This window comes from Ambystoma mexicanum, chromosome 5q (assembly GCF_040938575.1).
Source record: "Ambystoma mexicanum isolate Mex_15411 chromosome 5q, UKY_AmexF1_1, whole genome shotgun sequence".
In the NCBI taxonomy this organism is placed as follows: Eukaryota; Metazoa; Chordata; class Amphibia; order Caudata; family Ambystomatidae; genus Ambystoma; species Ambystoma mexicanum.
This window is the reverse complement of record NC_090933.1, coordinates 50,320,519-50,345,872: the sequence shown is the minus strand read 5'-3', so window position 1 is coordinate 50,345,872 and position 25,354 is coordinate 50,320,519. Positions and strand designations below refer to the sequence as shown.

General features: G+C 44.5%; 1 protein-coding gene across 1 annotated transcript in view; it reads right to left on the bottom strand.

Moving 5' to 3' along the window:
* MYO10 (myosin X) overlaps positions 1-25,354 on the bottom strand; it is a 640,382-nt gene that overhangs the window by 38,456 nt on the left and 576,572 nt on the right. The window contains exons 34-37 of the mRNA XM_069620501.1: positions 21,011-21,134; positions 18,599-18,896; positions 16,526-16,733; positions 15,636-15,772 (exon numbers count right to left, since the gene is read on the bottom strand). Of these exons, the coding sequence (XP_069476602.1) occupies positions 15,636-15,772; positions 16,526-16,733; positions 18,599-18,896; positions 21,011-21,134 (767 nt within the window). The remainder of the gene's footprint in view (positions 1-15,635; positions 15,773-16,525; positions 16,734-18,598; positions 18,897-21,010; positions 21,135-25,354) is intronic.

Here is a 25,354-nt window from a genome sequence, read left to right as displayed (position 1 = left end):
GAGCTGTGGTCAGTGGTCTCCCCGGTGTCCACTCCACCATCGTCGGCTATGTCTTCTGCACTCGATAAATGTGCATGTGGCTCCTATGGGGGTGGGGCTGCGTGGACGGGCGCAGATGGCATGGCAGGTCTGCCTGGACAGGTGCAGCTGGGATGGCAAGTTCTGGTTAGCTGGGTGCAGCTGGGATGGCACGTTCTGGTTAGCTGGGTGCAGCTGTGCTGGCAGTGGCTGTTGTGCCAGTGTAGGCTGTAGTGTCCTGGGTGGAGGTGGTGGTCTGTGGTGTCCTGCAGCAGCTGGTGCTTCTTGAGGTGCTTGGCTGGGCCTCTTCATGGTCAGATGATATGCCCAAGGGTGTCAGGAAGGCAGATTGTCAGTAAACAGTGTGAATTCATGTGGCAGAGATACATGCATTATGTTGGTTGTGGCTGTGCTGCGTCAGGGAAATGGTGGGGAAATGGTGGGGTGCATGGTATGGTGCACACATGCTCGTGTCATGCGTACTGAGCCAGAGGATGTGTGATGTTTGTACCTGGTAGAGTAGTGCGCTGGGGATACTGTTGTGGTGTACTGCCAATTGCTGGGTACGGTGTTAGGGCGGGGACCTTAACACTGTGGGGTGTTGGGGTGGGGTCAGCATGAGCCTGTAGCAGTTACAGGGACAGTTGTGCATTTATGCTCAGGGCTCGGGTTGGCCGGGAGGTCATATGTTGACTTTGTTTGTGACGGTGCTCATTTGTGGTTGGAGATGTGTCCTAGCAATGCTGTGACTTTGTGCCAGGGTGATGTGTGTCTGTGTGGGAGCAGAAACATGTTCCGTTGGCAGTACAGGGTGTGTGGGATGTATTTACCCATGCATCCGAGCCATACCTCAAAACTGTGCAGTACTGACATGGAAAACATCATGATGGCCAGAGCTTCCCAGAAAATGCACAGGGAAATGCATGAAGAATAGGCTACCACTCATTTTTGCCGATGTTATGGGCACAGAAGGAAACTGCCTAAAACCACCATTGGACTACCCACACAGTAGTGTGAAACCATTGGGAATGGCAATGCTGATTGCCAAAAGCAAACCCATAACTGTTGGGAATTCATTTTCTTAAATCCCAAAAATGGGTGCAGTACCAGTACTCACCACTATCCAAAAGCCGGCAGTTTAAAACCACCCTGTGTTTCTCTGAAGGCAGGCTCAAACTGTCTATTTTAAACATTGCAACACATCTAAAAACTCACTGGACACCAGCAGACATTTGGTAGAATGGAGTGTTGTGTGCCTACAAAATCTGGGAAATGAAGAGCCCAAAACAATGCTTATAACAAAACTGCTATGGAGTCAGCAGTTTAAGTTGCACTGGATTTAAAGACACTAAAATCGAAAATGTTTAGATTAAATGAGTGACCTATGTTTGGTGTCACATGCCTTTGTAACTGTTGAAATGTCATAGTTTTGCACTTAGAATCAGCATTCTAGCTGCGTATGTAAAAATGTTTAGTTTTATTTGAATGCAGGAACTGGGGAACAAAAAGTGACATTTTATCTGAAACCTGGCTTAAGGAACTGAATTCTGCCTGGCAACTACCCCCATCAGGAGTGAAACTTGAGTCACAGCTGTGTTCCCAGGCCTAGCTGCCCTTTTGCTGCTCACACTAAGGATATGCCATCTATCTGATAATTGAATTACCTGTGCTCTGCAGGAAAGTGAACAAAGCCCTGTCCTGGCTCAGGCAAAGGTTTTATTGGCAGGAGTCGTAAATGGTCGTAAAAAGTGGCTTCCTCCTGAGGAAAGGGGAGGGGCACTGCCTGTGAGAGCAAGCTGGCTTGGCAGAACTGGATAAACCAGTATTTCTACCTTGTGCTGAGAGGAAACCACACCCCTTTGGAGCCAGAACATAACTTTAAAAAGATGGATCACTCATAGTACGGACATGTGAAAATTTTATAAATGACACCATAATTCTTGTGATTTTTCTGCCCACATTTTAAGAGGTTTTTCGACCCGGTGGCATGTTCAGGGGGGTTTTAGCGGAAAAGTGGATATTACTCTAAATGTATGCATGTTAAAAATCTGAAACTTCATCAGTTAATGTCCATACTCCCTGCGCACATGTATGTAAAGTTGGGTCAATGTCAGAAAGTGAAAAATCAGTTAAAAAGTCAATTATGTGCCATGTCTGAATGCAAGCTCTTAGAAACAGCAGATTTGGACAGAGACATGGCTAAATTCAGCCACACCATGTATATGTAATTTCAAGCAACTGTGTAACTGTGAAATATGTCTTTTATTATCAAATATAGAATGTGTGCAATCTGACAGAGGAGTGTCCTATCTGCAAGCCATAAAATGACATCCCTCTGACTCACAGTTCATTCCCCAATCAAATGATAAATGGAAGTTTGACCAATTAGAAGCTGAGAGAGAGGTAGGGTCAGTGATGCTAGAACACACCCACATTCTAAACACATAAAAGCAGACAGACAGGACAGATAGGGACCTTCAATTCCATCTGCAGCGGGACGCTCTGCCAGAAAAATCCATACTTTACCTCCATCAAACCTCCAGAGAGCCAAACTAGAGACTTCAATCTATCCAGAATTAGAAACCCAGACCAGAGAACCAGAGAGAGCTGACCCAGATCACTGTGAAGTGCAGAGACCAGAGGCGAGTTTAAAACCCTGACCAGATCCGTGATGAGGCCCATTTCACTCAAGAATATAGTGTGAGTACCTAGAAACTGTGCAGAACCAATCTCCTAGTTAAAATAATATAATTCAATCTATTTAATCTAAGTAGAACTGCCTCCTGTCACCTGTCATTTGTAAAGCTGTCACTTGTCATTTCCTAGTTGCAAGCTGCACTTGTCTTTTTGAACTTTAAAATTTCAAATCTGAAAAACGACCTTCACAAAATCGCTCATATCTCCGCAACCGTTGGTGCTAGAGACTTGCAGTAACTTTCATTTTGAAGCTGAGATCCTAGGCTTTCCTAGGACCCCAAAACGATAGAGATAGTCCTTGTGGTTCCTCTGTAATAGCGCTCGGCGCATCCGCGAATTTTGCCGCGATTTGCAAATTTCTCCACATGTAAAATCAGCTGCTGCTTGCCTTCCATTTGCCAGAAATTCGTTTAACCTGCTAACTATCCCTGCATCATTGCTAGTGTGAGCCTGGACTAATATTAACTAGATACCACTCACCCTGAACCTCTGAAAGGGAATTAAAAGCATTTCCAACATATTTCTCATCCATTGCTAGCACATATAAAAGCATTTGGGCCTGTGTTTTCAATCTGTTTTCTTTAAGCTTGCTGGGGATTGAACTGAATTACATTGAATTGCATTTCTGAGAATTGTGTGCCTTCCTTCCACTTCCTTGCATTGCATAAAAGGGGGGAGGGGATTGCCAGAGAAAAGTGATTACATTGTTTTGTTGAAATCATATTGAGTATTTTCTGTACTGCATTTCATTCCACATTGCATCCATTTGAAACCATAAAAGTATTGTTGCTACCTTATCCATTTTATGTCAACTCCTTAGTGATTATCAAGAAGCGTGTTAGTGCCAGATTCTCCGTTGTTAATATTTATCATATTAGATTAAGTGTGCTATTCAATTATTAATTTATTATAAAGTGTGATCTATATATCTATTGTTAAATTATCAAATAAACCTTTTAACTTGCAAAACAGAACTACTTCTTGGCTCAGTGGGGTCAGGAGGATTCCAAGAGAGGGGTGTTATATAGGGGTAGTCATCCAGAACACATGAACTGGACATAAAGATATATCAATAAGGGTTTTCATTCAGTATTATAGACTAGGCGTTGACTTAGCTGTAGTGTTGAATTGAATCCTCTTACAAATGCCTGTCCTTTGCTCTACATGTATTAGTGGCATGTGTCATGTTTTGGTGGCCCGGGTGTATGTCGGTATATGCACCCAGATTGTTGGTTTCTGGGGGGGCATGCAGGTTTTTTTTGGTGTTTCGGACGATGGAATTGCCATTCATGTCATATGTTGGTACAGTAGTGGGTGCAGGGTAGACAGGGAGGTTCACATACGTGTACTTACCGGCATCTTCAGGTGTCCTGGCTACGGCCTCCTCAGCACCGACCCCTTTGATGTCCTCTAGGTACATCATACTGCTGCACATCTCCTCCCAGGTGAGCAGGCGTATTGGGGATGTGCTCCCACCACATGTGGCCATGCCCTGTCTCTGCTGGGCCGAGAGGAGGTTGCATATCCTGAATGACAGGTCGTCCCACCGCTTGTGGCAGTCTCGCACTGTGCAGGGAGTTGTGCCAACTGCCGACACCATCTGGGCCACCTCCTCCCAGATGCCCTTCTTGCGCAGCAGGGCTGGCCTGTGTTGGTCGTTGGCAAAGAGCGTTAGCATGTTCAGCTCAGGCTCAGAGAAGCGTGGCTTCCACTTTCAGGGCTCACAGGGGCTAGACGTCATGCTCACAGGGGGGATTGTCTGCTCAGAAAGAGTGGATGTCGCCTGTGCTTTGAAGATTACAATGGATTGTGTTTTTTAATGGCCGCCAGCCGATTTCCTGTTCCAGCGATCACTTTATTTCCGGTCACGGTAATTGCGGGACCGCTGTTTGGTCCGGGACCGGGTTGCCGGACGCGGAGGCACCGGGGAGGACAGTGTTTTTAGGGATTTTGATGGTGTTTCCGGCATGCCGAAATGCGCGTGCATGACAACACGTAATCATCCGGAGATTCCGGCATCACAGGTTAATGGAAAACGGTGGCACTGACATGGCGGAAACTGGGATTTCTTACCGGCATACTTGTAATGAGGCCCATTATTTACATGCTTTTATATAGGTATCAAAGTCATTCATAAATGTACAGCATCTGTGTGCCACATTGTGAGGTGTACTGTGGCATTCATTGGTAAGCCTAAAAAATACAAACTGGATTCAGAAGATGAATTTAAAATTGTAAAATATGAACCAACTGATCTCCAGTCCTTATCTTAAAGCATGTCTATTCTAATGCAATTACTTGTCCCAAACAAGATCTGCTTCTTCAATCTGTGTCTTGGAGGGGACAACACCTGTAGAAAAGCATTGTGCCAGCCACCTTTACTCCCTACAAGCAGGCAAATGCACATAATATAAAAAATAGAGTAAAAATACTCCCAAAACAGTACGAAACAGAGGGAGAAGATGCTGCTCCTTGTTCCATCCACACATCTATAATATGTGAGGTTAGCATTGCAAGGAGGTCGAATCAAATTGCTGCCTCAAGGGAAGAGAAAAATAATGGTAAAAACGCATCTTTGAATTTACACGAACAAGGCGCAAAGAAGTGTGGATGACACAAAGATGTCAGTTTTAGAGATAAAAATATATGTCCCTTGCCTGAAATATATACACACTGCAAACGGGAATCACAGACTTCCTCAGAAAATTGGACTTCCAACTTCATAGGGAGTACAATACTCCCATCCCAAAATCTTATCTGGGGCCTTGGTGGGGAGTAATATGCAAGTAAATAAACAGGAAAATAAAGTCGTTCTAATGCATCTCCTTGACAGATGGCACAGGTATGGTCAAGTATTTACCCTTTGTTTGATTCTTGTAGGAAAGGAAAGGACAACTTATCCGCCTACCTCAGGGTTGTCCAGCATGCAGCTTTTGGGCCAAATGCGGCCAAGGCATTTTTTCTGTGGCCACTGGCACCCCTTCCAATGCGCTTACAATCTCTGGTTCAGAGTGGAGGCTGTGGTTTATGCCATGTTTATTCTCTGCAGTCCTCCATCTACTAGCCCCTGCACAATTTCTGAATGGCTGCTTAGGGGATAAGGGATGGATATTGGGTGGGAAATCCCATTTCCACTCATCACTAGGAGGAAGCTGCCAATGTAGAAGAGCTTCGTTTCTATCTTCTCTGGCAAGCACCTTGGCCATTAGTTACCTGCTGACTTTCGTGGGTGCTATTAACAATAATGCCTTTAGTGGTGGCCTGTACTGAGAGTTATGTCCCACCAGGTAAGACATTATTGCCTACTTAGATGACCTCACTGTGGTATTAAAGGTTGCACTTGCATATAATGACAGAACCTGCACGTGAGGATATGCATTACTGCTGGGGACTATTCAATACATACGAGGCATTATATGTCAACCAAGGCTCCACTTGGCAGATTATGGCAGCAACTGGACCTGTCAGACTAAGTTTGGGTATGTTTTACCGACATTTTTTTTAATCACAGCAAACGGATATAAAATTAATTTGCTCGGGCCCCAATTTAATCCACATGCGTTTTCTTGTTTTTTTGGTCCCCCGCCTCCTATTTTCAGGAAGCGGTGGACACCCCTGCACACCCACAATTGCAAAATATCAAACATGGGGAGCGGGGGACAACCCTGCAACCCCCGCTTTCCGTGGTTGGTATTTTGCAATACATGCGTCCAAATTGCCCTGAAGGCCAAATTACCCATGCAAAATTCGACCAAATTGGTCATTGGATCAATTGTTTTAGGCCAAATAGGCTAATACCTCAGACTATACCTTAAACATGGGGAGTATAGCAGACATATGAGGCACCAACGAGCATTGACTGCATTACTCGGGCATTTCAGGCAGCATATGATGGCAGTACTTGCTCATGTGAGCCAATATATTACTAAGATGACCATGCCTTGCATATGAAGCATTAACTAGCATCATAAAAAACCAGCTCTGGGCATTTTCAGACAGCACTCTGCATATAAAGGCAGCACCTGCTATAGAGAGCCTGCATGTTATATATAGTGACTATACCAGGCATACGAGGCATTCGTTGCCATTTGTGGCTGCGCTTATGAGATTAAGCTGCTTGGATTTATTTTATTTATTTATTGTGTGTTGTGGTACAAAACAACCTTTCACACATCACATCATCAAATTACAAAATCCAAACAAATATATACATCTTAAAAAAGCCCCGTCACCTAATTACAAAAATGAAAACCAAATCTCAAAGGGTCCTACAGTTAAAAACAGCATAACATGCACATCAATAGTAAAATAGAGTTCCAGAAAATCTCACTTTATAGAAAACGATCAGTTCCTTTTCCTTTAGGTATCCCTTAAAACATCCAAAAATTCGGAAAGCCTCAAAGACACAGACATGTCATTAGTATTTAAAATTCTGATCCATAAGTCCTCGTCCATTTGAGCTAAAAAGCAATTCTGTTTCACTTTCCCAGAGCGAGCGTAAGGCCGGGCAGTACACACAGAGATGTTATTGAGTCTCATGCTCTAGAGCACAATGGCGACACAGTGGGCCTCATTATAACCCAGGCGGTATGGGGGTTAACGGCGCCGGTAAAAGGTGCTGGCGCCATCAACCCCGTCCTGCCTGATTATGAGGTCCCCTCGCAGGACCCGGTCTGCATGTCTGGTTTCACCAGACGTGCAGAGCGGGTCCCGCAAGGGGAGGAGGGAGCAAACAATGGGCCGCTCGTAATCGGCCCGTTGTTTGCTCCCTCTCCCATTCCCATTCAGCCCTATTGGGGCTGAAATGGGAATGGGGAAGGTCCGAGCCCGGGTTCATAGAAGGAGGAATTACCGGGCCCTCCGAACTCGGAATGGTCCAGTAATTCCTCATTCTGGGAACCCGGACACGGATGCGATTTCGGCAGCAGCCATGCCGCCAACAGCGGCATGGCTACCGCCGAGATCGTAATGAGGCCCAGTCTCTTTCCCCTTGGCACCCTTCTCCTTATCCCCAACACCTCGATTGTTGGGAAAAGATTCAGCTTACGTCTCATCATTTGAAACCTAAAGTCTCTGGTGGGGTGCCTCCTTAATTAAGGTGCTGAAACATTGTAGTTTATCGACCGTATAAAATTATCATTGAAACAACAGTATTGCAACCATTCAGATTCATTTTCCCTTTTAGGCGATATCTTTTCCACATTTGATCTGCCGATTTGCAGTACACTTCTTTAATAAATTGAGTGTAAGTGAAACTGTTTATTTTAATCAAGAGTTTGGTATTATTGCATTGTTGATTTTATGTCGTTTTTATTTTTGGTTTTAAACTACATTTTCTTATGCATTTCATTTTGCTTTCTGTGGTGTCAAAGGTCACATAGCATGACTGCATGCGATGTGATGTGCATCATACTTTGAGGTCACTGGTGTCGAGGGTAACACACCATCACTTCGAATTTGGCTTGTGGGCCCCTAGGTGTACAAAGAATGCATGATACTGCCCCACTTTCAAAATGGTTGAACAAGCCTGCTCTATGGGACTTCGGTATCCAGTAATAAAGTCGTGGAGATTATCCGGTGGTAAAAAATGCTGATTTTTTTTTTGTTTAAATGCTCTTTTTTCACATATACATATATATATATATATATATATATATATGACAATGCATTACTTACCGTAAAAGCATTTCTGATGGTTGTATCTGCTTAGATTCACATGCTGTGCATAGGTCCGACATCCAGTGGTCACTGTGGAGTATTGCATTTTGTTTTTCGTAGTCGAAAAGGGGACGTCGACAAGGCGTGTCTGTAACACTATCCCTATAGTGACGTGCGTTGTACCCACAATCCCTCACGCGTCGAGGTCCCTCTGTTTGTATTTTTCTGCCCTGAGGGAGCCTTCTAGACGTGAGTGAGTACAGAAAAGAGAGAAATATATAGAAAAGGATGTCTATGTTCCTTCCATCCGAGCGGGGAGGAAGGGTGGGCGCATGTGAATCTAAGCAGATACAACCATCAGAAATGCTTTTACGGTAAGTAATGCATTGTCTTCTGATGTTTGTTAATCTGCTTAGAATCACATGCTGTGCATAGACTAGCGAGCAGTACCCGGAGTTGGCGGTGGGTTATGAGAAGGAACAGTAGAGAAAAGATGTCTTAATACTGCCTGTCCCACCTGGGAGTCAGATCTAGAGTGTGTATCTAGACAGTAGTGTTTTGTAAAGGTGTGCACAGAACTCCAGGTAGCCGCTTTGCAGATGGACTCAAGGGGAACATTTGCAATGAATGCTATGGAAGCCCCAGTGCCTCGAGTGGAATGTGCTCTTGGCTTGAAGGGTAGTTCTCTCTTAGCAAGAGTGTAACAGAGAGTGATGCATTGAACAATCCATCTAGATATAGTGGACTTTGAAACTGCATCTCCTTCTCTTCCTGCTGCCACCGAGACAAAGAACTGATTAGTCTTTCTCAGTGGTCTGGTTCTTTCCATGTAGAACATGACAGCTCTGCGTACATCCAGTGGTTGCAGACTTTTTTCTCCCAAGCTGGAAGGGTTTTGAAAGAACGTTGGTAGTTCTATTGACTGGTTTACATGAAATTTGGATATGAATTTTGGTGCAAACCTTGGGTGTGTGCGTAGAACCACTTTATCTTTGTGAACTGTTACGAAGGGGTCTAGTACAGAAAGAGCCTGTAGTTCACTTACTCTCCTAATGGAGGTGACAGCTATTAGGAAAGCAGTCTTAAGAGTGAGGTCTTTAAGAGTTGCCTTGTGCATGGGTTCGAAAGGAGGGCCCATGAGTCTTGAAAGTACCACATTTAGGTCCCATCCGGGAGCTGGGTTAGCTATTGGAGGATGTATTCTCTTTACCCCCTCCATGAAGGCCTTGATAACTGGTATCTTCCACCACGACACTTTAAGTTGGGAAGTGGTGTATGCAGAAAGTGCTGCTAGGTGGCCCTTAATGGAATTGAACACTAGACCTGAATCCAGTAAATGGGTCAAGTATAGGACAATGTTAGTGGGAGAGCAATCAACTGGGTTGATGTTCTTAATTCTACACCAGATGACAAATCTTTTCCACTTGCTAGAATAGCAGTGGCGAGTATTCGGTTTTCTGGATTCCCTGAGGATGTCCATACATCTTTGCGGGAGTTGTAAATGTCCAAATTCTACGATCTCAGGAGCCAGGCTGCTAAGTTCATGGTCTGAGGGCATGGGTGCAGTGTCCTGCCCTTGTCCTGTGACAGCATGTTGTACGGGCAGGGAAGTTTCACTGGGGGAGATAGGGACATCTCCATCAAGTGAGCGAACCATGGCTGCCGGGCCCACATTGGGGCCACCAGTATCATGGTAACCTGCTCGTGGTGCATCTTGTGCACCACCTTGTTGAGAAGGGGAGTCGGGGGAAAGGCGTAAACAAATTTCCCTGACCATTGAATCGACAGACCGTTCCCCTTGGACTGGTTCTGGGGGTACCTGGAGGCGTAACTTTGGCATTGCGAGTTTTCTATAGTTGCGAACAGGTCTATTTCCGGGAATCCCCATTGCGTGAAGACGTCTAAGACGATGTCTTTGTGCAATTGCCATTCGTACTCTTCGGACAGGGGGAAGTCTCTGCTGAGCTTGTCTGCTAGCAGATTGCGTTCCCCTGGTACATGTTGTGATAGTAGGAACATGTTGTGTTTGAGAGCCCACTTCCATATATTCTGGGACAGCTTGGACAGTCCTGGAGAGGGAGTGCCCCCTTGCTTGTTGAGGTAGTACATGGCTGTGGTGCTCGGAGTCCACGCTCCGTGAGCAGTCAGATGGGATAGGTGAGCCCCCCATCCCGTGAGGGATGCGTCTGTGGTTAGAGTGGCTTCCACTGCGGGTGTGGCAAAAGTCTTCCCTAACAACAGGTTTTCTTTTGTCCACCACAGCAGCGAGAGAACTAAGGCCTGCGAGACCACCACTAGATCGTCCCATTGTCCGCTGGCCTGACACCACTGGCTGTTGAGCCACTCCTGCATTGGGCGCATGCGCAGGCGCGCGTGAGGTACCAAATAAATACATGACGCCATCATCCCTAGCAAGCGCATAGCCTTGCATACCGTCACCTCTTGACCTGCTACATAATGGGGGATCTGAAACAGCATGTTTTGGACCCTCTCGTTGGAGGGGAAGACGAGGCCTTCCTTTGTTTGAATTAGAGCCCCTAAAAATTGTTTGACTTGGCTGGGGTCTAAGCTGGACTTCTTTTCGTTGATGGAGAAGCCCAGTTGGTACAAAAGGTTTACGGTCTTTTGGGTATTGGAGAAGCATGTCTCGTAAGAATCCCCGGTTATGAGCCAGTCGTCGAGGTAAGGGTATTTTGGGATGGATAGCCTGCGCAGGTGGGCCGCTGCTACTGCCAGTACTTTTGTGAATAACCTCGGTGCAGAAGCTATCCCGAAGGGTAGTACTCTGAATTGGTAGTGTTTGTTCCCTATCTTGAACCTGAGGTATTTCCTGTGTGCTGGCAACATTAAAATATGAAAGTATGCATCTTTCATGTCTAGCGTTGTCATGTAATCCCCTTGTGATAACAGTGGGATTACTTCCTGCAAGGTCACCATATGAAACTTTTGGGGTTTGACAAAGTTGTTCGCTGGGCGCAGATCTAATACAGGGCGCATGGTTAGGTCCTTTTTGGGTACAAGGAAGTACACTGAATAAATACCCTCTGTTACCTGAGATAGGGGGACAGCTTCTATAGCTTCTTTTTTCCGTAGTTTTTCTACTTCTTGAAGAAGAATGGTGAGGTGTTCCGGTGTTATGCGTTGGTTCCGTGGGGGTCTGTACTTCGGGGAACCGTTGAATTCTATGCAGTATCCGTGGGCTATGGTGGATAGTACCCAGCGGTCTGACGATATTCCCTCCCATGCTGATAGGAACGATGTTAACCGGCCCCCGACTGGTGATGCATGGGAGGGGACCCGAATCTTCGGGTCATTTGTTGGTATTGGGCGTGGAACCTCTGGGGCTGGAGCCGCGACCTCTGTCTCTGCCACGCCGTTGGCCTCTTTGACTGAACTGGGTGCTACCCTGGTTCGAGGGCCAGTTGGAAGCAGAGTAAAATTGTTGTTGGTTCTGCTGCTGGCGTTGGCCACGAAAGGAGCGTCTATTGCCATAGCCGCGTCTGTTAGGGGGCCTAGAAATTTGGTCAAGAGTCTTGATGGTATCAAACTCTTTCTTCGCATGTTCTAGGGCCTCATCAACTGCTTTTCCAAACAGATGTGTCTGTTCTATGGGCTTATTTATGAGGGAGGCTTGGGTTTCTGGCTTAAAACCTGAATTGCGTAGCCAGACATGGCGTTTGAGAAGTATTCCCTGAACCAGGGAGCGGCCAGCCGTCTCAGCGGCATCTAGGGAGTTCTTCCACGATGCCCTGGTTTACAAGCGTTCCCTCTGATATTACAGCTAACAGGCGTGAACGCAGGGGTTCAGGTGCATCCTCCGCTTCGCTGCGCAGCTTGCTCCACTGTGCATCTGCGTAGCTAGCTAGTAGGGAATTGTTATTTGCAATTCTAGTAGAGAAGGCGGCGGAGGTCGTGATTCTTTTCCCCAGTGCGTAGAGCTTCTTGCCCTCCTTGTCAGGTGGTGCTTCACTAGTGGATAGTGGTACCCCCGCTCTTTTTCTTGTATTCGTAACTACAAGGGAGTCCGGAATAGAATGTCCTCTGATGTACAAAGGGTCAGAGGATGAAGGGCTGAAGAGCTTTTCTATTCTAGGGTTGACCCTTCTCACTAAGGCTGGATTGGAAAGGGAAGGAGATAATGTTCTCTTAATAGAAGCCAGGAGCGGAATAGACTGGCTAACAGGGGCTTTTTCTTTGATAACTTTTTCTACAAAGTCTGTGTCAGGAAGAGTTTCCCCTGTGTCTATCTCAAAATGCGCTGCTGCCTTGCGCAATAGTGCATTGAGTGAAGGTTGGTCATCTATGGGAGAGGAGTTCCCAATATGTGAATCCTTGAGAGGAGAAGGGAGAAAGGCATCAGGGTCTGAGTGCACTGAAGGGGATTGCCAAGGCTGCACTGACGGGGATTGCCAGGGCTGCGAGGTAGCTGTATCTTCTTCAAAAGCTCCTGCAGTAGTGTAAAGATCTTCTTCGAACCCCTCTTCCTCATGTTCTTCCTCTCCACCCAAACACTCCTCATCTTCCTGTAGGTATTGCTCCTCCTCAGTGAGGTCATATACATCTGTGGAAGGGGGAAACAGCCTAGGAATCTTGACTCTAGGGTCATCCTGGGGCCATTCTCTTTGTCTTTTGTGAGTGGGTGGGTCTTGGCTTCCCAGAAACCTTTCCATCTTCTCCGTGCAAGAATGGAGTCTTTCAAGGGTCTCATGGGGTACCCCTGAATAGTCTAAAGGGGGGAAATCAGTGTTTTCACCCTCAAAACGCTTAGAACGCTCCCACAACGTCGAGGAGAGGTTTCCGTCTCCCTCTGAAAAGCCCTCCGGTAGTTCAGAAGTGTCCTTAGATGAAAGGGGCTGTTCCTGGCTACTTTTGTGCTTTTTCGGCGCGGTATTCGACGTTTGTTTCGTCGTCCGCGTACGTTTGTCTTCGGAGACAATTCTCGCTAGGCTCTCGACAACGAGTTTGTCCATCGAGGGCTCTGTTGTGGACGTTGCCTGCGTTGCGCGTTGTTCCTCGACGGCCGCTCTATGGAGCGTTACGTCGGATGATTTTGGGGTAGCGCCCGTGTTTGATGAAAGCCCAATCGCTGGTCGCGGCTGCGTTTGCGGGTGGGGCTTGAGACCTTTACGGTCTTAGGTAGACGCCGGAGTAACCTGCGTCCCCTTCGGCGCTGATGGATCCTTCGTCCTCGACGAAGAAGAGCCGTGGGTTGTGTGTTTAGTTTTATGGGGTCTATGTGCGTCCTTGTCGCTGGGGTGTTCATCCCCATAAACAGGGCGTGAGCCGAGCCCGTCGGGGCCGGGGACGGACGTCGAGGAGCGCGAGCGCTCCTTCTGGGGGTTCATGACTTCCGTGACGGACGTCGAGTTATCACCCTCCTCGTCACTTTCTGTAACAGCGGCGGCGGGTGAGGAAACTGACTTCGACATAGCATAGTCCGCCCACCTCTTAACCTTTCGTTCTTTGAGAGTTCTTGGTTTCAAGAGCTTGCAGGCCGCGCAGCTGTCCTCTTTATGATCGAGGGGCAAGCAACGATTACAGAGCTTGTGTTTATCCTTCCAAGTGTATTTGCCCCTACAGCGTGGGCAAAACTTAAAAGGTGTCCTCTCCATAGCTGAGGCAATAATAGCTGGTGATAACAACCCCAAGGGAAAGACAGGGGAGAAAGAAAGACATTCTCAAAGAGAAGATAAAGTTCGAACCCCCACTCTCCCTACTGTATGTTGGCCGTCGAGGCCAGGCCACGTGTTCGGCAGCACCGAAGGATCTCCTCCGCCTCTTCCCCTCCGTCGAGAACTTGTTCGGCGGAGAAACAGCTTCACAGCTAACGTCGAGGGGAGGGATTGTTAACAATATAATAAGTATAATTAAGGACCGAGGTGCGTGGTAAGTATTAGCAATGTCTCTCTAGGAGCTCCGCGAAAGGCGACCAGAAGCTGGGCGGAAAAAAAACAATCTGGGGGACCTCGACGTGTGAGGGATTGTGGGTACAACGCACATCACCATAGGGATAGTGTTACAGACACGCCTTGTCGACGTCCCCTTTTCGACTACGAAAAACAAAATGCAATACTCCGCAGTGACCACTGGATGTCGGACCTATGCATATGTGATTCTAAGCAGATTAACAAACATCAGAAATATATATATATATATATATATATATATATATATATATATATATATATATATATATATATATATATATATATATATATATATATAGGGGTTGGGTAATGGTCAGTATTTATGTTATGGGGAGTGTTGGATTGGGGTTGTGGGGGGTGTCCCCCACATATATAGGTGAAATTATTTTAAAAAAATGAAAATAATTCAGCATTTTACTTCCACATTTCGGAAGGAAGAAGCATTTACACCACTTAGTAGCTCTGTGGTAAAAAGAAATCTCAATTTGCTTGCGGTATCAGTTTGTAGTTCAGGCAAGCGAGTAGAGCAGTAGGTCAAAAATGACATGCACTGTTCAAATGAAAATACAGAATTAAAGCCTGTATTTGTAGATTGTAAAGCTTGTGCTCGAATTTCTAGTCCACCCTTATAGAAAGAAGGCTAATAAGAATATTATCATTTATATGCAGCATTAGTGTAAACCTACATATGCTTTTATTTTTTTAAAGTACACAGAATTCAACTACAATGTTAGTGTTAAAACGCAGATCTGTTTTTAAGCAAATGAAGACCACAAAATAACATGTATTGAACTCAAAATAAATCTTTAACAGGTTTGATAGCGAATCTCTGTTACATGATGATGTGAAAGCCTTTAAAATTGAAGAATTGTTATCACAGTTACAGACAAAGTTCCAATGATCAAAGCTGAGCTCTACTCACAATTTCGTTTGCTGAAATCTGTTTGGTTTCTCATTTGAAAGCTACTAGAATAGCCTGGGAGGGGACTTAGGTTACACTACACTCCCTTTGTAAGTGAAATTTGGTTAGGTTTGTTAAAACCAATTTGGATTCCTCAATTAGGTAATGGTGCACCGTTTTGGAGGAGTATCTAAAAAATCCAATAAGTCTAGTGCAATATTCATCAAATCATGTATGCACAAACAGAATAGCAATCTTTACACACTGATAGTTCTGAAGGATATCCTTTAAACCAAATACATAGTACATTCATACATCAATTATATATATGGAGACAACCAGTAATACAGAGATCACATAAGCAATAGAAACCCTGAGGTGTGGTAATTCATTCTGCCAGAACAGCACTGCATCATATATGAGGATGTACCTACTTTTCAAATTTTGCCAAGACATCAGCAACGATAGCCCGGCTTTCAATCGCTTTATCAGTAGTTCCGTTGTGTTCGAACAAAGCAAACATATTTCTGCTGTCCTCCATGGCCAAGCCTCGAATTAACTTTTCAACAACCTAACAAATCAGGGCAACAGAAAAAGTGCGACCAAAAGTTAAAAGGGCGCTGCTTTGGTTTTCATCTACAACTGCGTATACTCTCACACGGAACGATGTTACCCTGTCATTTTCGGAAAACGCTCTTGATGGGTTTTACCTTGATTTCACTTTTTATATTGGCGGACCCTCCAGGCTGATGGAGAAAGGGTTCTGGTTTGACACCCACCAACTAAGTAGGGTAAATTGTTGTGTTGGACTGAGATATTTAAAAAGTGCAATCTTAGTAGTGAGAACAACAGAATACTGTTCAAGCATGTACACGGGGTGCATAAACGTGGGGAGGGCTGATTTGGAGATCATGCACACGTTCGAGGGCGGGGTAGGATTTCAGCGAGGAGGGGCATAGGGCACTGGCATCCAGTTGAACTGGCAATAAAACAGGGCAAGTCAAGATGGCGATTAGGAGCTGCACTGGAGGTGCTTCCTGTGCAGGTGTGTCCATCATTTGTTGTAATGATTAATGAGATAGCCAAGGCTTATCTGAATATTTATTGTAATAACACCATTGCAAACAGCTGGTGGCTTCAAGGGAGTTGCTGTATTATGTGATGCTGTGGAACACGGGTGGCCAGAAAAGGTAAGGGTATGGGTGTCATCTTCTAAACTTAGTTGACTATGTATGCAAAAGTCCCTCCCCACCTACCCCTTCAACAGAACAAGTGCCTGTCCTCTGTATTAACTGTGGTTCGCAAGCACCTTCTACCGTCTTACCTCCCCAGCTGTGGTGTGAGAGTTGATCGTGATCTTGCAAGAGCCTCCACCGTGGCAGTAAACTGTTGATGTCATTTCCTGTCTCTTGATCAACGCTTCGATCTCCCCCCGGGATGGCACAAACTCTCGACATTTTGTTTTCTTGAGAGATTCGTATACGAACACGGCATACCTTTCCATTTCCGTTCCTGGGAAATGCTCCCGTATCCTGAATGGTGAGGAAGAAAACACTATACATTGACTCACATAATTGTGTAATGTTACAAAGCCCAAAATGGGGTATCATGTCCTTAATTGGCCACAACAGAGATGTAATACTTATCAATAGCAAAGGCTACATAAGATTTAAAAATGGGGTGCTCTAGGCAGAGGCAGTCCTAGGATCTGTCCAGACTGTCCTTACCATCTCACCACTTTTTGCTCTTTAAGCATGTTATATATTTTAAGAGGCCTTTCATGATTTGTGCCATTCTGTGATAATTTGGTAAATTGTTATGCTCACTTTGGTGGCATTTTATGAGGCTTGTTGGTGGCACCTCATTACCCTAATCTCATTACTCTAATTACCTCAAAGTACTCAAGGTACTTTCAAAGTTGCACAGGTTTCTCTCTTGTACGCTAAGGCACTCCTTGATTTAAAACCCTCAAATCACTCAAACACTGGCACCCGTCTAACTATGTGCTATTTTAGATAGAAGCACAAGTTGTAGGTGCTTTGAAATACTACTTTGCTTTTTGCAGATATTCTTTGAGGAAGATTTCAAAGACCCTTCACAAATGTTCTTTAAAAAGTAATGCGCTTTTACTGCTCTGGCACTCAAGTGTCTTGGAGGTATACCATGAATTCATTTAGCAAACGTTAATTTATGAAAAACTACCAAACAAATGTCTTTATCCTGTCTTTAGAACTGCTTTTCCTGCTCGCAAAAGGACCCCCCTCCCCCTCCACCACCCCAACTGCTCCTCTCAGGCTTGCTTGGCCTGCATAAGCCAACTCAAATGCATACAACAGGTTGGCACTGCCTAGGATGCCCTACCTGCAAGAAAACTGCAGGAATACAAATCAAAGTGGCTCTTTCAATGTAGCAATGGCGATGTGTAATCCACGACCAGTGAGTACTGTGGCCAAGGCTCTTCTCACCAAGTTCTCTAGAAACACAGAAACACTGAACACACCTGTATAAACCAGCCCCAGATCTTGCTTCTGCTAGGTGCTAACGTATGGTGAAATGTGAGCGAGTGGAGTGTGGAACACAGAACAAAAAAACTAATGGAAAAAGGAATAACAGGAGGCTCATTTCAAGTTACCTGGAGAGGACCACAGCCACTAACACGTGTGTGTCCACTGGCCTTACAATGCAATTTTGATTCTTTATCCTTAGGGGGAAAAAGGCACATGAAACTGCCCATTTACGGGTTCCCGTGGCTTTTTAAACCCCTAAGGAAAAACAAGTAGTAATGCCGACCGGCAGTTCAATGAATCGCTTCACATGTAAAGAAAACAGGTGGAATCCATATGGAATGGTGACTTGCACCCGCATAAAAATTCCATGCAGGTGGAACTAGAGTATGTACATTCAGCACAGAGTTGGTGTTAGAAGCGGATCAGACTTGGCTATTCATCTCCAGCTCAGTGTTGAAAATGCTATCAAAATGGGTAGGAACAAAGTTTACTGATGAGTCCTTTCCCCCATAAGTCAATTATGTTCCCCCATTTAGCAAGGACTGCAAAATGATCACCTACGTGGCAATCTGCCTCACTGTCCAGATAATTGTCAAAATTATAAACAAGAGTTATAAGGAACTGATATTTTCGGCACATCATACCCATTTGTTATCATGCATGATCCACAAAATAACATTTCAATGGGACACCAAACAGTCAAGCATTTGTAAAGCCAAAACAATGTATGGCGTGACTGTTATGCCCTTTAAATAGTGAGAATAATGTTTTCTGATTTTCCACAGGAAGTGTTTCCGCAACATTTCCCCATGCATCTTAATTTGTCTCACTTGAGGTTGTGCATAGCCCTTATGCTCTGTCAAACCAAGAATGAATCGTGGGACTCTCACCTTTTCAGATGGAACTTCAGGTATCGGAGGATGCTGCGGCTGGGAGGGAAGGTACAGCTCAGGCAGGTCAGTATCTGCCAGTGGTAGAGGTTGCCCACGTTGCCAGGACTGGGCGCTTTGTTAGTCTGCTTAATGAGCTGGCAGTAGAGCTCATCTCGCAGAGGCCGGAGGTCATGCCCCGTCTGCAAAATGCCCTGGATAATTGGAACGGGATCAGACAAAGACTCAAGCTGCTGGAGGGAATTGAATATCTTGATGGCTTCATCTTGAAGAGTTGTATAGCCTTTATCCTTTATCACTGGGGGGGGAGGCGAACGGACAATGCTGTAATTAGAACAATCACACCAACAGTGTCTACATCTGTTTTCTTGTGCTTTAAAGTTTCTTGTCCAGTTTTTCTTTTCTTTATAAGGTGGTAACCTTAAACTACAGTTCACACATAGACAAGCATACACACAGGCGCGTTAACCTATAGTGGGGTGGTGGGGGAGTCATTTCTCAGTTATTCCATTGTTAATGTTTGAAAAGGGAGAAAAGTAAGGGGGACGGTGGGTGAAGGGCAGAGAGCATAAATGCACAACTATTTAGAGATGAAAGGGTGAAAGCAAGACAACAGTGAACATGATGAGAGCAGCAAGGAGCACAGAGAACAATACTGAAGTTGTTTGAGGAAAACATACAGCAAGGGTAAGTGTTACTCTTGGGGCATAAAAGGAGGAGTATTGGGAAAAATGAGGTGCAAGTAAAGGAAACTTTGAAAGTCCTGGATGGATGTACATTTAGGAGAAACGTTGGAGTCAGAGAAGTACTTGGTACAAGAGAGCAGAAGAGGGCAAATGAAAGCCACACAAATTGCGGTGCAGTACGAGGGGCTCTGTAGAATGCAAGCGGAAAAGCAGTAGTGGCAGACAGTAAAGGAAATACTGTGGCCATGCAAATGTAAAGCTGCAAAAGAAACGTGTGGTGGACTCGTTATAAAAGATAATGCATGCCCTGTAAATTGGAAAAAACAATCTACGATATGCACGTAATATAGTAAAAAACATGTTCGAGTGCTGTGCATAGAGTTAAGTAATTCTTTTTTATTGTGTTATAGTCAGAAAATTCAAATAGAGCAACATAAGCATTAAGAGAAAAAAGAAAATACAACTATTCAAAACAGTACAATGAGAATGAAAGAAAGAGGGAAAAAGAAACAATCACTAGCTCAATTCATCACGATAAGTACATCTAACTTTACAATCTGATAAAACCGAAAACATTTAAAAATCTGAGTACCTCCAATACCACACTAAATTCATGCCCCGAGGCCAGTCTCTCCCAAAATCGGAGGCATGTGAGCCTCTCCTCAGACAGCACAGAGCGAGAAAACCTGTTTTACACGCAGGGTATGGAGCACACTCCATTCTATAAAAATATGTCTCAGTGTTTGCACCTGCTGAGAACTACAAAGGCTCCATACACTCTTCAGACGACTTCTCCCCTTTGGATCTTGCAAGAACACCCCTCCCCTTATCTAAACGATTCTTTAAAATAGGATCATTTGGAGGTAGTTATTGTTGAACAGCAGTAAATGAACTAGTCTTGTGGGCTCTAGTTTGCACGCAGGGGAGGGGTGGTGGTCCTCTAATACCACTAGCCTATATCAGGCTAACGGCCTGATCAACAGAGTGTTTTCCAATGGGATTTCACGATTCTGAAATGATTCTGTGAATCAAGCCCTATGGGTTTTTACTTTTGTGAACAAACAACACTGCCAAAGTGAGGAAATGGCCTGAAGATTCCATAGAAAAAATCTTTTCGGGCCACTAACGGTTTATATGTACACACTGCATCGTGTAAACCGAACCCACTGGACTCTCTGCGATTGAATTGAGCCTGCGAGTAACGCATGTCACCCTGCACAACTCACAACAAGCACAAGTTCTTGCAGGAGGCTGAGAAGTGAAGTCACGTGCATCTTGGGAGACTTCCACAGGATCTCAAAACGGACATTTTAAGAAAATATTCAACACCATTGGCCAGGGTGTTTTTGAGATACTCACTGCATCTTTGTGATTCGCATAAGCAAAGGGCATTCAGTACTATTTCCATGGCAACATCTCAAAGATGCCTGAGATTTCCTCTGCTGCAAACATGAGGATATATGGCTAAAATAGAATAGACTCCAGAACACATTTTAGTAAATGATCTCTTTAGTAAATGATCTCTTTAGTAAATGATCTCTTTAGTAAATGATCTCTTTAGTAAATGATCTCTTTAGTAAATGATCTCTTTTTTTGATGCCTTCATGGTCATAGTTTATAACACAAAAGGTAGTCCTTGGGTTGGGACCAAACATCCAGCATCTGATAGGAAAGGCAATGCACGGCCCTTTCCAGAAAGTGACACCTCGTGGCCTCGAACACTTACAGTTTAGGTTGATGTCTCCATAAGGTAGCGGTAGAAGTGGGGAGTGCAGTGGGTGATGAGTGTGTCGCAGTATGGGATTTCTCTTATAGATCTGGTCAACAACTTCAGCATTCAGGCAGTTCTCCTGTGAAACACAATAGTCATTCTCAAGTCACAAATGGGCTCTGGGTGACAGAAGCAAAGTACTCTCTACACAATAGGGCATGAAAGAGAAAAACACACGCGAGTGGCCACTCTGCCTCAAAGCCTGAAACTGTAAAGCACACGGTCTGACCCTCTATATCGGAAACTCAAAATTTGCAAAAAGCTAAACATGAGAGGATCAGAAAACACCATTTTATACAGTGAGCCTTTCCGTTTGAATACTTGACTCTAGTACTTTGTCTAATGGATTTATTTGGTAAGTATAAACAAGTCACTTATCTCCGCTCACAAAATAAAATCAGAATACATGTAAAATCAGGGAGCACAGTTTCAAGTTGTAAATGGAAGCGGCCAGCTTGGCATCGTTACCAGTCGCCACCATTTGTGCATGAATTTCAAGCAGCTAGAGTCACGCAGTTGCACACAAAATATCTGCCATACTAAAGCCATGATTGGAAATGCACACACTGGTGATGGAAGGGTATGAAACAATGAGTAATCATTCAGATATCATCTTCCTAAGCTGCACCAGATAGCTTTATCTTGGATCTTCAACAGACATAACTTGTTTGCCGCTGCAACGGAAAATATAACAATGGAGTCATGTTTTGAAGGTGCCCTTTTTTCAGCCTGTAGGCTTATTTATGGTGCATTATTTTTCTACAATCTAAGGACGTTGAGAAATGATTTATTTAGTAATTTGATGTTGTGCAGTCCTAGCACTAAAGAGCAGCAGAATGCCTTTCAGAGATCATGAATGCAAACATTATGGGTTAAAGGAGATACAACTGTATGGTGCGTGGAGTCAAGTTGAGACCGGTTCACATAAAACATGGGGAGTAAAGCAATCCACAGTGTGAAGCGGATGGACTACCCTGCAGCCCAGCCTTGTGATCTTGGCCAAACACTAAATATGCTGAGCTCTTGTGTTTTAACCACCAACTATGCTGATTGTTTTACATGAATGCCTAACTTGCAATCCCATACACACTATTCATTGTCATGTTATAATATTTATTTGAAGACAACAGCTTTGCTACAACATTGCCAACAGTTGTTTGTAATGTAGTATGAATTTCTCCTCTGACCTTTTTTAAACCGAGTGTTCTGGGCAACACCAATAATTATGTGCAGGTTTCTTTAAGGTCTGCATGTCATTTCCCAGAGAGAAATGTGGAGGGAAACAGCCAGATTCTACTTACACAGTAAACAGAGAACTCAGTGAGCAGGCACCTTTGCAGTCTCATCTGGCTCTGATCTGTTCATTTCTCCAGTTTGAAGTGTGGAGCTAAGACATCAAAACAACTTGAATTTGGATACCTGGTTTTAGGGAGATTTTTTCCACAGTCATCTGATGAGGGCTGTGAAATCATCTACCCTAAGGCACAACAGAGTACCAACCAAAAAGAAAGGCTAGACCTCACCATAGAAGCAGCTGTGCCTAAGACGTCCAGCTTAACTCGAGGGAATGAGTAACCCGAGTAGCGAAATACAGTTAATGTCCACAATTGCCCTCAAAGAACACCCTACACTGGTATACCGAAAAATATAGATTTTATTATAAAAGAAAACATGTCGCCTTAATTAGATTACATGCGTACTTTGTGTTAAACATAACACATAGTAAAAATACAGTGTATGTATAAAAACAACGTGTAATGGTAGACTAATACCCGACCCACTTCTAACCTACATGTGTTGCCCACTATCTGGTGGTAGGCACAGCACAAGGTAAAGAGGAGGGAAGAAAGGGGAACCCTATATAATAAAAACATACCTTCATATAAAACATGATCAGGACCCAATATGCCAACACAGTCACAGTAATTCCTAAACCTCTAGTACATAGTAACATGAATGATACAAATGCACACCATACATAAACATAGCACCTGCAGGGAGGAAAGGGGGTTAATACTTTTGAGACCAAGTCTAAAGGGAAAATCACATTTAGGATATAATTAAATTGATAGCAGCAGACCCTCAAGGTCTCATTACACTTCTAGAAATAGAATGATACAAAGGTAACCACAAGAGAAAGTAGTAATAATTGTCCATAGACAGGCGTGTAATGTAAGATGTTAAATATACTTTAAAAATCAGCGGTACATGCTAGAAATACAGTTCTTTGGCCTAACACTCCTAGGACACAAAGGAGACCTATGAAAAATATCCAAGTTCCTGTGCATTCACGTCAACGTAAACGTTCCGCGTAAGAATAAAGCAGGGCAAGGCCTGTAGAAAAAGCAGTAGTTATGGGGAAAAGTCAGATACATTTCTGTCTTACCGCACAGGTATTGATATCTAGGGTAGCAACCTAACCAATGGAACGGTAAAAAAAGGAGACCTTTCGAAGAGTTTGAGACCTCAGAGCACGAGGAAGAACGTGGGCACAGCAGAATCTGTGCCAAAATAAGTCTTTTAGATACCCCCGACCACGCACCATGAGGACCCCTGAAGGGAGCGTTTCAAATAACCCACCAGCCCAGGGCACAGAGGTAAGTAGTCATACACAATTCAGGAACCACAAAACAACCGGTGAGTACAAGATCATCTCTTGCAGGTGTTTTTTAGAATTTGGTCACTGAGGGACTTGAACCCCAGACAAATGGCGAGCCTGACAGCCCAAAAGAATAATTATCCACCATCACATGAGTGGGACCCACCAGCCAGGAGTTAAAACAATGCTGACGATGGCTCCCAAAAGACCAAAGAATCTGACCAAGCAGATTACTATGTTTCTAAGGGCAAAGAGGAGCAGCAAAGTAGCAGAAAAAGGTTGCACGGAGGGAACAATGGTGGAGGCGAACCAGGTTGGCCCAGGCCAACAGTAGAAGTGGGTAGTGGGACCCCACAACCCTTGCAAGTCAGCAGCTTCCTAACCCTAACTGCATAAGACAAGCCAGTAGTCAAATGGAGTAGAAACAAGCTCAGCACAGGAGTCCCAGTCCGACCTATGAGGACCCAGCCAGTATGGCCATAACTGGTCCTAAAATTGCAGCAAGTTCATTGCAAAATCTGCTAGCAGGCAAGGACAGTTGCAAAAATCAGAGCAGAATTGAGTAAGGGTCGCCTCATGATATATCCATACTCTCAGGGACTGGCCTAAACTGGCCCTCCAATCACACACAGGGGCACCAAACAAAGGTTTTGGCGGTTAGCTAATTCGGCTGGTCTTAAAAACCACCAAACACCCAGGTACACCAACACAGAATTTGTGGTGGCCTCACTACACCAGTCCAAGCCACAATAAAGGCCCATGTTTGCACAACAATCATTTTAGGCATTCCTCAGGGTTTCTCCCAAAAATATTGGCCGAAATGTCTGAGAGCAGACCTTAAAACAATACATCAGTACCACAATGGCTACCTATAGGGTACAATTACCTCCTATTGTGGTAGAAAGGCTTGCACAATTGGAAAAGCCAAAGTAAATTATATATGCCACCAACAAACTCATAAAACCATATAATCACCCATGTGTTAAAAGGGGGCACTTAAAAAACACCTCACTCCTAGGAGCCCTCATGGGCTACCATGGGACCATATACTAAAAAAAGGTTGCAGTGGCAGGGGGCTAATTTAGAAATCCTAAAAAAACAAAAGAGGAAAAAGCAAAATGTTTACGGGTCCCATAAAAAGGAACAGCAGAACTCCCAAATAGGGAATTCTGCCCCAACAGCTTACAAACACGATTTTTACAGCCCGTTGGGCTGCATTTCTGCTACTTTAAAAAATAATTTTCAGCTACCTTTTCTGTGGGTAAGGAAAGCACCACCTTATTAGAAGACTTTCTGAAAAACCTAAGGACTTTTCACTACTTAACCCTAGGGATTCTCGTCTGAGGTGGCCAGGGGAAGGCCATCGCTGTTGGACCCAGACCCTGGTGGTGGACAGGCAAGGGAGGATCACCTGGGTGGAGAGCCCTCAGGGATTGGAAAGAAGAAGCCTGAAGGCGTGACATGGTATCCCCCCTTGTTCCAAAACCACCCTACCCAACATTTCCTCCACCTTCATAGGCAGTTGTGAAGCCTGTCCTGTTACCCCCTCCCCAATTCCAAGGAATTTAACGTATTACCCAGTGTATACAACACGATTATTCCCCCTTTTACAACAGTACCTATCCTGATTTGCCTACAATCCCTAGGTAACACTACAACTCCCATAATTCCATTTCACGACTCAGCTGCCAAAGAACGGA